Here is a 12,312-nt window from a genome sequence, read left to right on the forward strand (position 1 = left end):
AAAGATAAGACAGATATGTGGGGTTGTTTTATAGATAAAACAGATATGTGGGGTTGTTTTAGAGATAACAAAGATATGTGGGGTTGTTTTAAAGATAAGACAGATATGTGGTGTTGTTTTAGAGATAACACAGATATGTGGGTTGATTTAGAGATAAGACAGATATGTGGGTTGTTTTAGAGACAAGACAGATATGTGGGCTTGTTTTAGAGATAACACAGATATGTGGGGATGTTTTAGAGATAAGACAGATATGTGGGGTTGATTTAGAGATAACACATATATGTGGGGTTGTTTTAGAGATAACACAGAGATGTGGGGTTGTTTTAGAGATAACACAGATATGTAGGGTTGTTTAAGAGATAAGACAGATATGTGGGGTCGTTTTAGAGATAACACAGATATGTGGGGTTGATTTAAAGATAAGACAGATATGTGGGGTTGTTTTAGAGAAAAGACAGATATGTGGGGTTGTTTTAGAGAAAAGACAGATATGTGGGGTTGTTTTAGAGATAACAAAGATATGTGGGGTTGTTTTAAAGATAAGACAGATATGTGGGGTTGTTTTATAGATAAGACAGATATGTGGGGTTGTTTTAGAAACAAGACAGATATGTGGGGTTGTTTTAGAGGCGAGACAGATATGTGGGGTTGTTTTAGAGATATCACAGATATGTGGGGTTGTTTTAGAGATAACACAGAGATGTGGGGTTGTTTTAGAGATAACACAGATAGGTGGGGTTGTTTTAGAGATAAGACAGATAAGTGGGGTTGTTTTAGAGATAAGACAGATATGTAGGGTTGTTTTAGAGATAACACAGATATGTGGCGTTGATTTAGAGATAATACAGATATGTGGGGTTGTTTTAGAAACAAGACAGATATGTGGGGTTGTTTTAGAGGCAAGACAGATATGTGGGGTTGTTTTAGAGACAGGACAGATATGTGGGGTTGTTTTAGAGATAACAAAGATATGTGGGGTTGTTTTAAAGATAAGACAGATATGTGGTGTTGTTTTAGAGATAACACAGATATGTGGGGATGTTTTAGAGATAAGACAGATATGTGGGGTTGATTTAGAGATAACACAGATATGTGTGGTTGTTTTAGAGATAACACAGATATGTGGGTTTGTTTTAGAGATAAGACAGATATGTGGGGTTGCTTTAGAGATAACACAGATATGTGGGGTTGTTTAAGAGATAACACAGATATGTGTGGTTGTTTTAGAGATAACACAGATATGTGGGGATGTTTTAGAGATAAGACAGATATGTGGGGTTATTTTAGAGATAACACAGATATGTGGGGTTGTTTAAGAGATAACACAGATATGTGGGGTTGATTTAGAGATAACACATATATGTGGGGTTGTTTTAGAGATAACACATATATGTGGGGTTGTTTTAGAGATAACACAGAGATGTGGGGTTGTTTTAGAGATAACACAGATAGGTGGGGTTGTTTTAGAGATAAGACAGATAAGTGGGGTTGTTTTAGAGATAAGAAAGATATGTGGGGTTGTTTTAGAGATAAGACGGATATGTGGGGTTGTTTTAGAGATAACACAGATATCCTGAGTTGTTTAAGAGATAACAAAGATATGTGGGGTTGTTTTAAAGATAAGACAGATATGTGGGGTTGTTTTAGAGATAACACAGATATGTGGGGTTGTTTTAGAGATAACACAGATATGTGGGGTTGTTTTAGAGATAACACAGATATGTGGGGTTGATTTAGAGATAAGACAGATATGTGGGGTTGTTTTAGAGATAAGACAGATATGTGGGGTTGTTTTTGAGATAAGACAGATATGTGGGGTTGTTTTTGAAATAAAACAGATATGTGGGGTTGATCTTGGGTTGTGAAAACTGCACAGTTTTATATACACAGTTACATATTTTGGGTTTGTTTGTATGTTTCTATTTTGTATTGTTATTTTAGTTTCAGTACGACATGTGAGATTCAGCGCGGGGGTTTGGTTTGTACCAATTGTTCAGAGGGCTACACAGGAACTCGCTGTCAGAGGTATGTATCAACTGAAAATTAAATGTTATTTGTTGAAATCCTTTTAAATAATGTTTCAAAGGAGATTACATTCAACAAACATAAATGTTATTTTGAATTACATCACGGATCAAGGGAATTGAATATGGTATGAATTAAGGGTGTGGCTTTATTTGTGCTGTGGCAGGACTCAAAATGGAAAATAGGGACAAATTTTCAAAAGATTTCTTCAGTACAGGTGAATGGATTTTACCTTATTTGATATAATGGATCTCTGGGCCAAAGGACTCAACATTGTATAATCAAGTGTGTGGCCTTATTAAGGCAGGTGTCAAAATGGGGTTAATGTTTAAAAGACCAATCTTTTAAGTGTAGATGAACCTAATTAGTATACAGCATTTTTGAGTCAAGGGCCTAATGCATAGTAGAAATAGACTATACATGTAATTTAATCACGGAAAAGTGTAGGATTCGAAGCCTTATATAGGAATATAATTAAATATTTGAAGACTTATATTTTGCTATTTTGATAAGCATATTTCAAAGTCAATATAATGTAAGCATATGTGCCTATCATGAATTACAGAAAATTCCTAATGCACTTTTTTTGCCTCATTTGTGATACCTGGTACCTAAGATATAAGTAAAACCAGTTGAGCTAATCAGACCCTTACACCTCTTGTTTTTGTATTACATTCACAGTGATTTAAACAACTATATGAAATCAAATATTTGTTTTTAGCTGTGCAGATGGTTACTATGGAAACCCCACCAATGTGGGAGGGGCATGCATACCATGTGACTGTAATAGGGACGGCTCTGTGTCTGGTCGCTGTGACAACAGTGGACGCTGTGTGTGTCTGCCAGGAATCATGGGTGAAAAGTGTGACTCGTGTCAACCTCGATATGCTGTGGTGGATGGTGCTTGTGTCTGTGAGTATATAACTGATGCTGTATATCTCCCAATATTTTATGTCATTGAAATTTGTACAAATTCAATATACATTTGATGCATTAGTTTTCCTTGTTTATTTTACTTCCTCTCTTGGAGTTCCTTTCAACTTGATCAAGTTCTGTGTAGTTAAAATTGTATTTTATTACTTACCTTGTTGATGTGATCACCTTTACGACCTTGACCTTTCAGCATGTGATGTTGGGTGTACAGCGGACCTGATGATGGAGATGGACAAACTTGACAACGTCACCCTGACTGTCAACATCACCGGGATATTCCCTGTGCCCTGGGACAGGCTGTGGAGGATCAACAATGATACCAAACAACTCCGGGTAGGTGTACGCCCCTGTGAAATAGTGCTCAGATTTAGACTCTTCTGATTGTGAGGTTGTTCAAAGGGTGAATCTTACTTTCTTGGCACTGGCTGTGAATTGATTTTTTTTCTCTCCTCGTAATGATCATATTCACTGTAATAAATGTTTGTGGATGTGATTTTCTTTTTTTGTAGGAACAGTGGGATGCACTACAGACGGCAGAGATCCGTGACTTAGAAAATCAGTTGGCTCGTCTGGAAATTAAAGCAAAGGAATTAAAAGCAAAGGTAAATATATGCCTTCTTTTCACATCATGTTAGTAAGGCAAAAGAAAATGGAGTTTTGATTTCTCTCCCCACACAGTAAAGCCTACTTAAATGTGATTAGGTAAGGACTACTCAGCAGGTCCTGTTGTTTCAACTGTGATTATTTTTTTTATCTATTGTTAGCTCACCTGGTCCGAAGGACCAAGGTGAGCTTATGCCATACCGTTGCGTCCGTCGTCCTTCCGTACGTACGTCAACAATTTCTTTAAACGACTACTTCTTCTTAACCACTGATTGGAATTCAACTAAATTTGACTGGAAGCATCCCTAGGTGATGGGGATTCAAAAGTGTACAAATGATATGGCTGACCCCCCAGGGGGCTGAGGGGTGGGGCAAAAAGGGGGCAATTTGGCTATATTGCTTTAAGCGACTTCTTCTCTGGAACTAAGAAGTGGATATCAACCATAATTGACTGGAAGCATCCCTAGGTGGTGGTGATTCAAAATTGTACAAATGGTTGGGTTGACCCCCCAGGGGGCTGAGGGGTGGGGCCAAAAGGGGGCAATTTGACTATTTTGCTACAAACGACTTCTTCTGTAGAACTGTGCACTGGATATCAATCATATTTGATCAAAAGCATTCATGGGAGGCAGGGATTCACAATTGTACAAATGATGGGGCTGATCCCCTGGGCTAAAGGGTGGGGCCAAAAAAAGTGTATTACATGGAAATGGTTGAGATCCCCACCATATAGCCATGGTATAAAATTACTGAGTACAAAGAGAAGAATGCACATTTGCTTCCAGGATGTCCCTAGGGTCTGGCCCCACCCTTGGAGACATAGTCCCTGAGCCATAACTTTAAAACTGTTGAGATCCCCACCCCAAAACTATATATTCAAATGCTGGGCATAAAGAAACGAATGCAGTCATGATATCAGAATAGACCCTGGGGTCTGATCGAACCCCCAGGGCCCTAGTTTCTTAGTCGCAGCTAGTTGAGAGCCCCACCCTATAACCATATATACAATTGCTGAATATAAAGAGATGATTGCACATATGCTTCCAGGATGGCCTTGGGGACTGCCCCACCCTGGGTCATAACTTCGTAATGGTTAAGATCCCCACCCCAATACTATATATACAATTGTTGGGTATAAAGAGACGAATGCAGTCATGATATTAGAATTGACCCCAGGGTCTGTGACTCTGCCCCTCCCTTGCAGAATTAACCCCTGGGTCATAACTTTGAAACAGTTGAGATCCCGACCCCAAAACTATATATACAAATGCTGGGAAAAAATAGACAAATGCAGTCACGATATTATAATTGATCCTGGGGTCTGGCCAAAACCCTAGGGACCTAGTTTCTGAGTCAAAGCTTGGAAACAGTTGAGATCCCCACCCCATAACCATACATAAAATTGCTGGGCATGAAAAATCTAATACAGATATGCTGCAAGGATTGGCCTTGGGGTCTGGCATATTCCCTTGATCTCATTTGGAGGTATTTTGCCATGATTGTATCCAGGTGAGCAATACAGGCCCTCTTGGCCTCTTGTATTATTTTTGTTATTTAAGTCTTCAACATTGCATGTCACAGTTCTGTATCTGAAATGATTATTTTTAACAGTCTGTCGAAGTAATGGCAGATGGAGACCTGGCAGTGATACAGGCAGATGCACTTGACACCAGTGCAAATGAAATCAAGAATGAAATTGATGACCTGTTTGATAAAATCAAAGGTAATGCTTTATTCAGGACTAGATGGTCCTGATGTTGTTCTGTCCTTTCTATTGACAGTGTTTTGTTTCCAATATAACACTGACTGTGCCAACATGTTTGAATTGAAATATTGTGTCTATCCTCTAATAAGCCCATGCCTGGTAATGAGCCATCCATATCTATTGCTATTCAGTAAAAATGCCAACAAATATTGTTTTATTGTTTTGTAATAAGCCCATCTTCCTACCGTTAGCGAGACATTATGTGGGGGACCCCCTGGACTTAATCGACGATATATGCACCACAAACTACTTAAAACGTCTGCTTAGCATCTTCATTAGTGTTTCAGTCATTTTAATAATGTATATAGCCTCTATATTTGAATTTCCAGACATCTGCACACACATTGATATACCAATAAGATGACGCATAATATACTTTGCCATTGTAATACTGTAAGGTCCTTTTATGTCCAACATTCCAGACGTCATGTAGTTGGCATGCATTGTCATTGTAATACATGTACTTTAAAATATGTACATTCTGCCTTTCAGACATCGTAGCCAACATTGACATTTCTATTGACCGACATCCAAACTCCACTGGCATCGACATATCTGATGCTCTCGCTGCTGCCAAGATAATTTTGAAAGAGATTGAGAACAGGGACTTCTCTGATAAGGAGACAGAAATTGCTGTGCACGCCATGTAAGGAAATACACTCTCCAGCTACCCCTTAGTGTCTTGATGTTGTCAGCTTTCCTTCCATTTCCCTTTCTCCTCAGCTTCCGTTTCTCCCACCTTTTTCTGTTTCGCCTTCTTCCTTGCATCCTCTCTGTTCCCTCGTACTACATAGCTTTCCCTCTTCAGCCCAGCTTTTTCAATTTCCCCAAGCTTCCTCTCCATCTCCATAGCTTCCCCTCTGTTTCCCTTTCCCCTATTTCCCATTCTTCATGGTTATAATCTACTGCAATAATTCAGCTAGATATTTAACTCATTCACCCCTGAAATTTCATAATGAACTTTTCCAACCTTTGAATGGAAAGAATTCAGATGTGTCTTCAGGGGTGAATGAGTTCATTTTGACTTAAGTTACCATCTTTATATAACCCTAGCTGTTGGGAGGACCTTAAACCACATAGTTACTTTATTTTGAATATGGTCATAAGTTACTTGATGATATTGAAACTTGTGTTTGCAGGAAGGTGGAAAGTCTGCAGTATAGAATAAAGAACATGAAGGTGGGTCTGGTTAACACTTCTTCAGTGAAGACTGAGCTGGATGATGCCCTGAGGCGGTTACAAGACCTCAAACAGAAGGCAAATAACACAGAGAAAGTTGTTGACGAAGTGTCCAGCAAAAACCTTGGCATCACTGTTAAAAACAAAAAATTGGAGGTGAGTCTATTGTATAGTATCAGCCGTACTTAGGAAAAAAAACATAATTAAGACATACTTTGTTGTAAAGCATTTAGGATAACTGAGAATCATCTGACAAAAAAATCAACAGTTGTAGTCACAATGGTGAACAATTTAGTCATTTATTATGTATGTATATTAAGTTATAATAACTTTATTTATATTACAACACTTATGAAACACTATTAACGACTTGTTAATCGCTCTTGTTGGCCTGGATGAAAGGGCACAGGGTTCTTAATGCGGAGGAAACTAGAGTACCGGCAGAAAAACCCACATAGTTGAGAAGGTGAGCCATACCTTTACGCCACCAGACCATTGTTTGCCACAGGTTCAATGACACTTGGAAAAAATGACCTGAATTTCAGTTGTATAAAATGCTACCATATGAAGTAATAAGAATGCTTGTCGTTTGTTGTAGGACCTGATGTACGATATAGATGGTGCCCAGGACCAGGTGGTGAAGAGCCTGGTCGGAGGCTATCAGATCATCAAGGAAGCCCGCGCCCTCCTCAGACGTACTCGCCTAAATATTGATGTAAGGATTCTGTTATGCTTTTGCAAGTTAGATGGTTTCTTTAAATTTATGTACAACTGTAGAATACAAATAATCAATTATTCCTCACATCAAGTCAGGATTTATTTTACAGAAGAATAGACTATACAGGTCTTGAATGGAAAAAAATATAAAGGTTCAAAAAAGTAAATATAAAAATGTATCAACAACAGTTATTTGGAGTGTAAAACAGTAGTGAGACTAGGCCAGGATTTGAACCCTTACTGAGCTGCCTGATTGACGAAAATGAATGGCACAACTGTATTATAGTTATATCAAACATTAAATTAAGGAGATGTTACTGTATATGCAAAAAAACACAGGACAGGGGGGCAGGGATCCTTATGGCTGTTTTCTTAGCCTCTTGATTTCTGAATTTTCTCCAGCTCAAATGGTGTGACAATACCTTCAATGTGTCAGATTTTGCAGGTCTCAATATTTATGTTCCTTATAGAATATGTCAGTTTCCAGTAATACAAGCCTGACTGTATATAATATCAACATCCAGATACATGTTTTAGTATATTTCTGTCCACAGAATGTGATCAGTGAGGCGAGTTCCCTGGACTACATCCTACCAGAACTGAAGAAGGTAGATCAGGACCTGGGGAATGAGATCCCTGTAGCAGAGAACCACACCCAGGTGGCATTAGACCATGCCGAGAAACTTCTACGTCAAGCTGACGTCCTGGAGAAGTAGGTGGTCTGGTGCAGCCAGGTGTAATAATTATGTTTTATATCCTTACTTGTGAGTTGCTGTTCAGGGTTTAAGGAGATCGAGATTGGATATCATTATAGATTGATCTTTTTTTTTTTACACACCATAAAATGGAAAAAGAAGGCTTATACATCTTTCTTTGTGAATACATGATTTTAAAAAAAATTGTATATTTCAGTATTTTCATATTTCGATTATGTGTAACTCTTTCAGTCAGTGAGATATGTGGTTTGTACTTAGGATGTTTGAGAAGTCATGAGCTGACGCCAAACTTTCAGTCAGTAAGATATGTGGTTTGTGCTTAGGATGTTTGAGAAGGCGAGAGCTGACGCTGAACTTTCAGTCAGTAAGATATGTGGTTTGTACTTAGGATGTTTGAGAAGTCATGAGCTGACGCCAAACTTTCAGTCAGTAAGATATGAGGTTTGTACTTAGGATGTTTGAGAAGGCGAGAGCTGACGCTGAACTTTCAGTCAGTAAGATATGTGTTTTGTACTTAGGATGTTTGAGAAGGCGTGAGCTGACGCAGAACTTTCAGTCAGTAAGATATGTGGTTTGTGCTTAGGTTGTTTGAGAAGGCGAGAGCTGACGCCAAACTTTCAGTCAGTAAGGTATGTGGTTTGTACTTAGGATGTTTGAGAAGGCGAGAGCCGACGCCAAACTTTCAGTCAGTAAGATATGTGGTTTGTGCTTAGGATGTTTGACAAGGCGAGAGCTGACGCCAAACTTTCAGTCAGTAAGATATGTGGTTTGTACTTAGGATGTTTGAGAAGGCGAGAGCCGACGCCAAACTTTCAGTCAGTAAGATATGTGGTTTGTGCTTAGGATGTTTGAGAAGGCGAGAGCTGACGCCAAACTTTCAGTCAGTAAGATATGTGGTTTGTACTTAGGATGTTTGAGAAGGCGAGAGCTGACGCAAAGCTTCCACTGAAGGCAGCTAACATTTACAAGAACATTGTAAGTGCGATAGAGGAGGCCGAGGAGGCAGCTCTCAGGGCACTGGCTGCTGCTGACAACTCCACAGATCTGGTAAACAATCAAAATGTTTAAATTGTCCAATTAAAAGTAAAATCACTATTATAATCACAAGTAGGTCATCATTAAAATGATAAATATGTACCAGGGTATGCGTTAAAATCAGAAATATGTAATCATTATAATCACAAATATGTCATCGTGAAAACCATAAATATATTAAACCACCAATATGTCATTGCTATAACCACCAACATGTGCTGAAAAAAGTAATTATACAGTCAGTAAAGAATGGTGTATTGAAATATTTACAGTTAAATGGTAATTTATGAACCACTAGCTGCCTCAGATACATTCAGAATATCTAAAACAAAATGGTATTATCTCCCCTTAGATTGATCTTGACCGGATCAAGGACACAGTAGGAAAGTCAGTCAATAGGAGCAGAGATCTAATGAAGAGGGCCAACAAAGCTAGAGCGGATGTCACAGGTATGACTGAAATGGGATCCTTAATTTTGTTCCCGATCACTAAAGTCATCTATAAGTTATGAGACCAAATCTTGTGATGATTTTGATGTTATAATCATAATGTTGGAGATAATTTGCCAATACCAATACATCGGCTATTCCATTGATAAAATAAAAATTGAAAATCATAGTAAAAATCAATACCTTTGTCTGCAATCCTGTTTATAGTACTATAATATTGACATTTTGAAGTTTAATTCTTGATAAAATATTTGTATGAAACAGCTCATTCAGACTGTAAAATGTGAAACACATATTTACAGCATAACTGTCAACCCTCCATCACTAGGAGGGAGACTCCCTCATTTTGACCAGAATTTACCAATCTCCCTCTAAACTCCCTCATTCAAGTCCAAACTCACACTAATTCAAAATCTACATCCTGTGGTCAAATGATCTCCAGGTTACTGCAGGTGTGGGTAATGATCATAACAGGTGTGTCTGAAGCAAATGATCTCCTAGTTACTGCAGGGTGTGGGTAATGATCATAACAGGTGTGTCTGAATCAAATGATCTCCTAGTTACTGCAGGGTGTGGGTAATGATCATAACAGGTGTGTCTGAATCAAATGATCTCCTAGTTACTGCAGGGTGTGTGTAATGATCATAACAGGTGTGTCTGAATTAGATTAATGCTTTTTTTTTAGTTATTTTGATACATAAAAAGGGAAAGATGATATGAGCAAAGCAGTTTCAGTCGCAATTCAAGCACTATCTCCCTCATTGGAAACGTGGAATGAGGGAGATCTACCTCATTGGAGGTTTTAGAGGTTGACACCTATGTTACAGTGATGAATATGATTGGTTCAAGAGGCCTATGACTTATGAGTAAGAAGCTTACAAGTCTAGCCTCATAATGTAGCAGTATAATTTGTTGATCTAAAGGAGAGAACTTGATCTTACATTTTTCCTTGAGCTGATTACAAATGATTTAGTGATCATGTCCTTTTGTTTTTGATCACAGAACTGACCGGGGACCTAAAGGCTATGGAGAATACACTGGACAATGTAAACAAAACTCAAGCCAACACTCGGGACAAACTACATGCTACTGACCAGGATATGAAAAAACTACCTAAAGGTGTGGTACTACTTCTTCTATTGTAAATATTGTAGATTCATTCAACACTTCTAATAAGTGTGTATATACCATGAGTGTCTGCATGGTACACCTTTGTCAACTGAATTTTGTCTTTAGAACTGCATTGTGTCACAGCCTAGCTGTTTTACTTGCAGAGTTAAACACTGTGTGCAACAAAAAGTATTACAGGTCAATTGCTGGCTGTTAACATTCAGAAAAACAGATTCTCCTTACTATAAGTAAAACTATAATTGTATTTAATAAAATGTTAAATGAGGTTCCACTTAAACCTTTGTTACTGTATTTCTTTACCAAGATATCATAACTATTTATTTTCTATTGATGAATAACTATGTAATGCATTAATCAAATGATATCGATGATTCCAGTCTATGAAGTATGATGTCACTATTTCTTGTGTACATGTCACTGTTTCTTGTGTAGAAAGTATGATGTCATGTTTCCTGTGATCTGTTTAGATGTAAGTGACAGAGCTAGGGCGGTGATGAAGGATATAAGTGATACAGAGACATCAATGAAAGCCACCAAGGACAAGGTCAAGGGCATCCAAAACAACATCAACAGTGACCTCATCCCTAAACTGAAATCAATGCAGGATTTCAACATAGACAGAATAGCTGTTGATGTCCAAAATTCAGGTTTGTTTAATTCATACATCGCCTGGTACATCTGTTTTACTAAGGCAGTTCACATACATATGACAAAAGAAATAGTCCAGGCTGAAATTTCGAATTTTTCTTATTCATATTTTGAACTAGTATTTTGAGGTCTTAGTACATTAGAGTAAAGGGAAGACCTTTTATTATGAAATCCTTTAATTATGAAATCTATAGTGGAGAGTATTTAGGGTAGCCAACATATTTGATATAAACAGCTGTTTATGATATAAAAGTTGCATTTGAAATACAGTGTTGGTTCATGTCTATTTATATAGCCAACAACGTAACTGCAAACATCCGGAGTATCCAGGCCATTATAGATGATGTAGAGGCTGCCTCAAACAAAACCAAGGAAGAGGAGACACGACTGGAGGCCAAGCTTAAAAAACTCCGGGATAGCATCAAACAGGCTCGTGCTCAGGCCGAAAAGGTAAGACTACTCACAGATACGGATGAATCAAGTCTCATAAGTTTGGAAATATGATATGTACCATACATACTGATCATTGTTGACCTCTGACTTGTACACCTGTTCTGGTGATATTGGTAGCCACCATTGTTAGACCTACCTGTATTTTTCGTCCAGGACATCATGGTATGTTTCTCATTGAACTTTTATGTTGCCGACAGGTGAAGGTTTCTCTATCAACATCTGGCAGTTGTTCCCGGTCGTTTGTTCCTCAGACACAGCCTCGTACCACAAACAGTATCAACTTCATCTTCAAAACCAACAACTCTGATGCCGACATGTTGATAGTCATCGTTCAGAAGAGTCCTCAGGTAGGTCGCCTAGCAACAAGCAGGATAGTCTGTACCTGATTAAAGTTTACTACCTTTCAATGGAGGTTAGGAAAGGTGTTCAGCTGATTCAAGTTTAAGTTAGGATGGTTGTTCAACGCATCCTAGATCTGGTTCTTGTTATGAGGGTATTCAATGCATCTAAGATTAAGTTCAGAGGGTATGTTTTAAACTTATCTGTGTTCAAGAGGAGTATTCAACTCATTAAAATAAAGTCAACCTAGTTCTCTACTGCAAAGAAACTTTTAAGGTTTTATAATAATGTAAATCTTTGTATTCTCTTTAAATCA

The 12,312-nt window shown here is 38.1% G+C and overlaps 1 protein-coding gene across 2 annotated transcripts in view; it reads left to right on the plus strand.

Moving 5' to 3' along the window:
• The window catches only part of LOC110463298 (laminin subunit alpha-1-like), a 135,752-nt gene that overhangs the window by 97,275 nt on the left and 26,165 nt on the right, over nucleotides 1-12,312 (plus strand). For both annotated transcript variants that reach the window (XM_021517793.1, XM_021517794.1), the window contains 15 exons: nucleotides 1,945-2,028; nucleotides 2,750-2,940; nucleotides 3,152-3,294; nucleotides 3,471-3,563; nucleotides 5,176-5,287; nucleotides 5,822-5,975; nucleotides 6,469-6,664; nucleotides 7,107-7,223; nucleotides 7,780-7,937; nucleotides 8,850-8,988; nucleotides 9,329-9,425; nucleotides 10,428-10,544; nucleotides 11,024-11,203; nucleotides 11,500-11,654; nucleotides 11,855-12,004. In XM_021517793.1, the coding sequence (XP_021373468.1) occupies nucleotides 1,945-2,028; nucleotides 2,750-2,940; nucleotides 3,152-3,294; nucleotides 3,471-3,563; nucleotides 5,176-5,287; nucleotides 5,822-5,975; nucleotides 6,469-6,664; nucleotides 7,107-7,223; nucleotides 7,780-7,937; nucleotides 8,850-8,988; nucleotides 9,329-9,425; nucleotides 10,428-10,544; nucleotides 11,024-11,203; nucleotides 11,500-11,654; nucleotides 11,855-12,004 (2,086 nt within the window). The remainder of the gene's footprint in view (nucleotides 1-1,944; nucleotides 2,029-2,749; nucleotides 2,941-3,151; nucleotides 3,295-3,470; nucleotides 3,564-5,175; nucleotides 5,288-5,821; nucleotides 5,976-6,468; nucleotides 6,665-7,106; nucleotides 7,224-7,779; nucleotides 7,938-8,849; nucleotides 8,989-9,328; nucleotides 9,426-10,427; nucleotides 10,545-11,023; nucleotides 11,204-11,499; nucleotides 11,655-11,854; nucleotides 12,005-12,312) is intronic.

Source organism: Mizuhopecten yessoensis, unplaced genomic scaffold (assembly GCF_002113885.1).
Source record: "Mizuhopecten yessoensis strain PY_sf001 unplaced genomic scaffold, ASM211388v2 scaffold10885, whole genome shotgun sequence".
Lineage (NCBI taxonomy): Eukaryota > Metazoa > Mollusca > Bivalvia > Pectinida > Pectinidae > Mizuhopecten > Mizuhopecten yessoensis.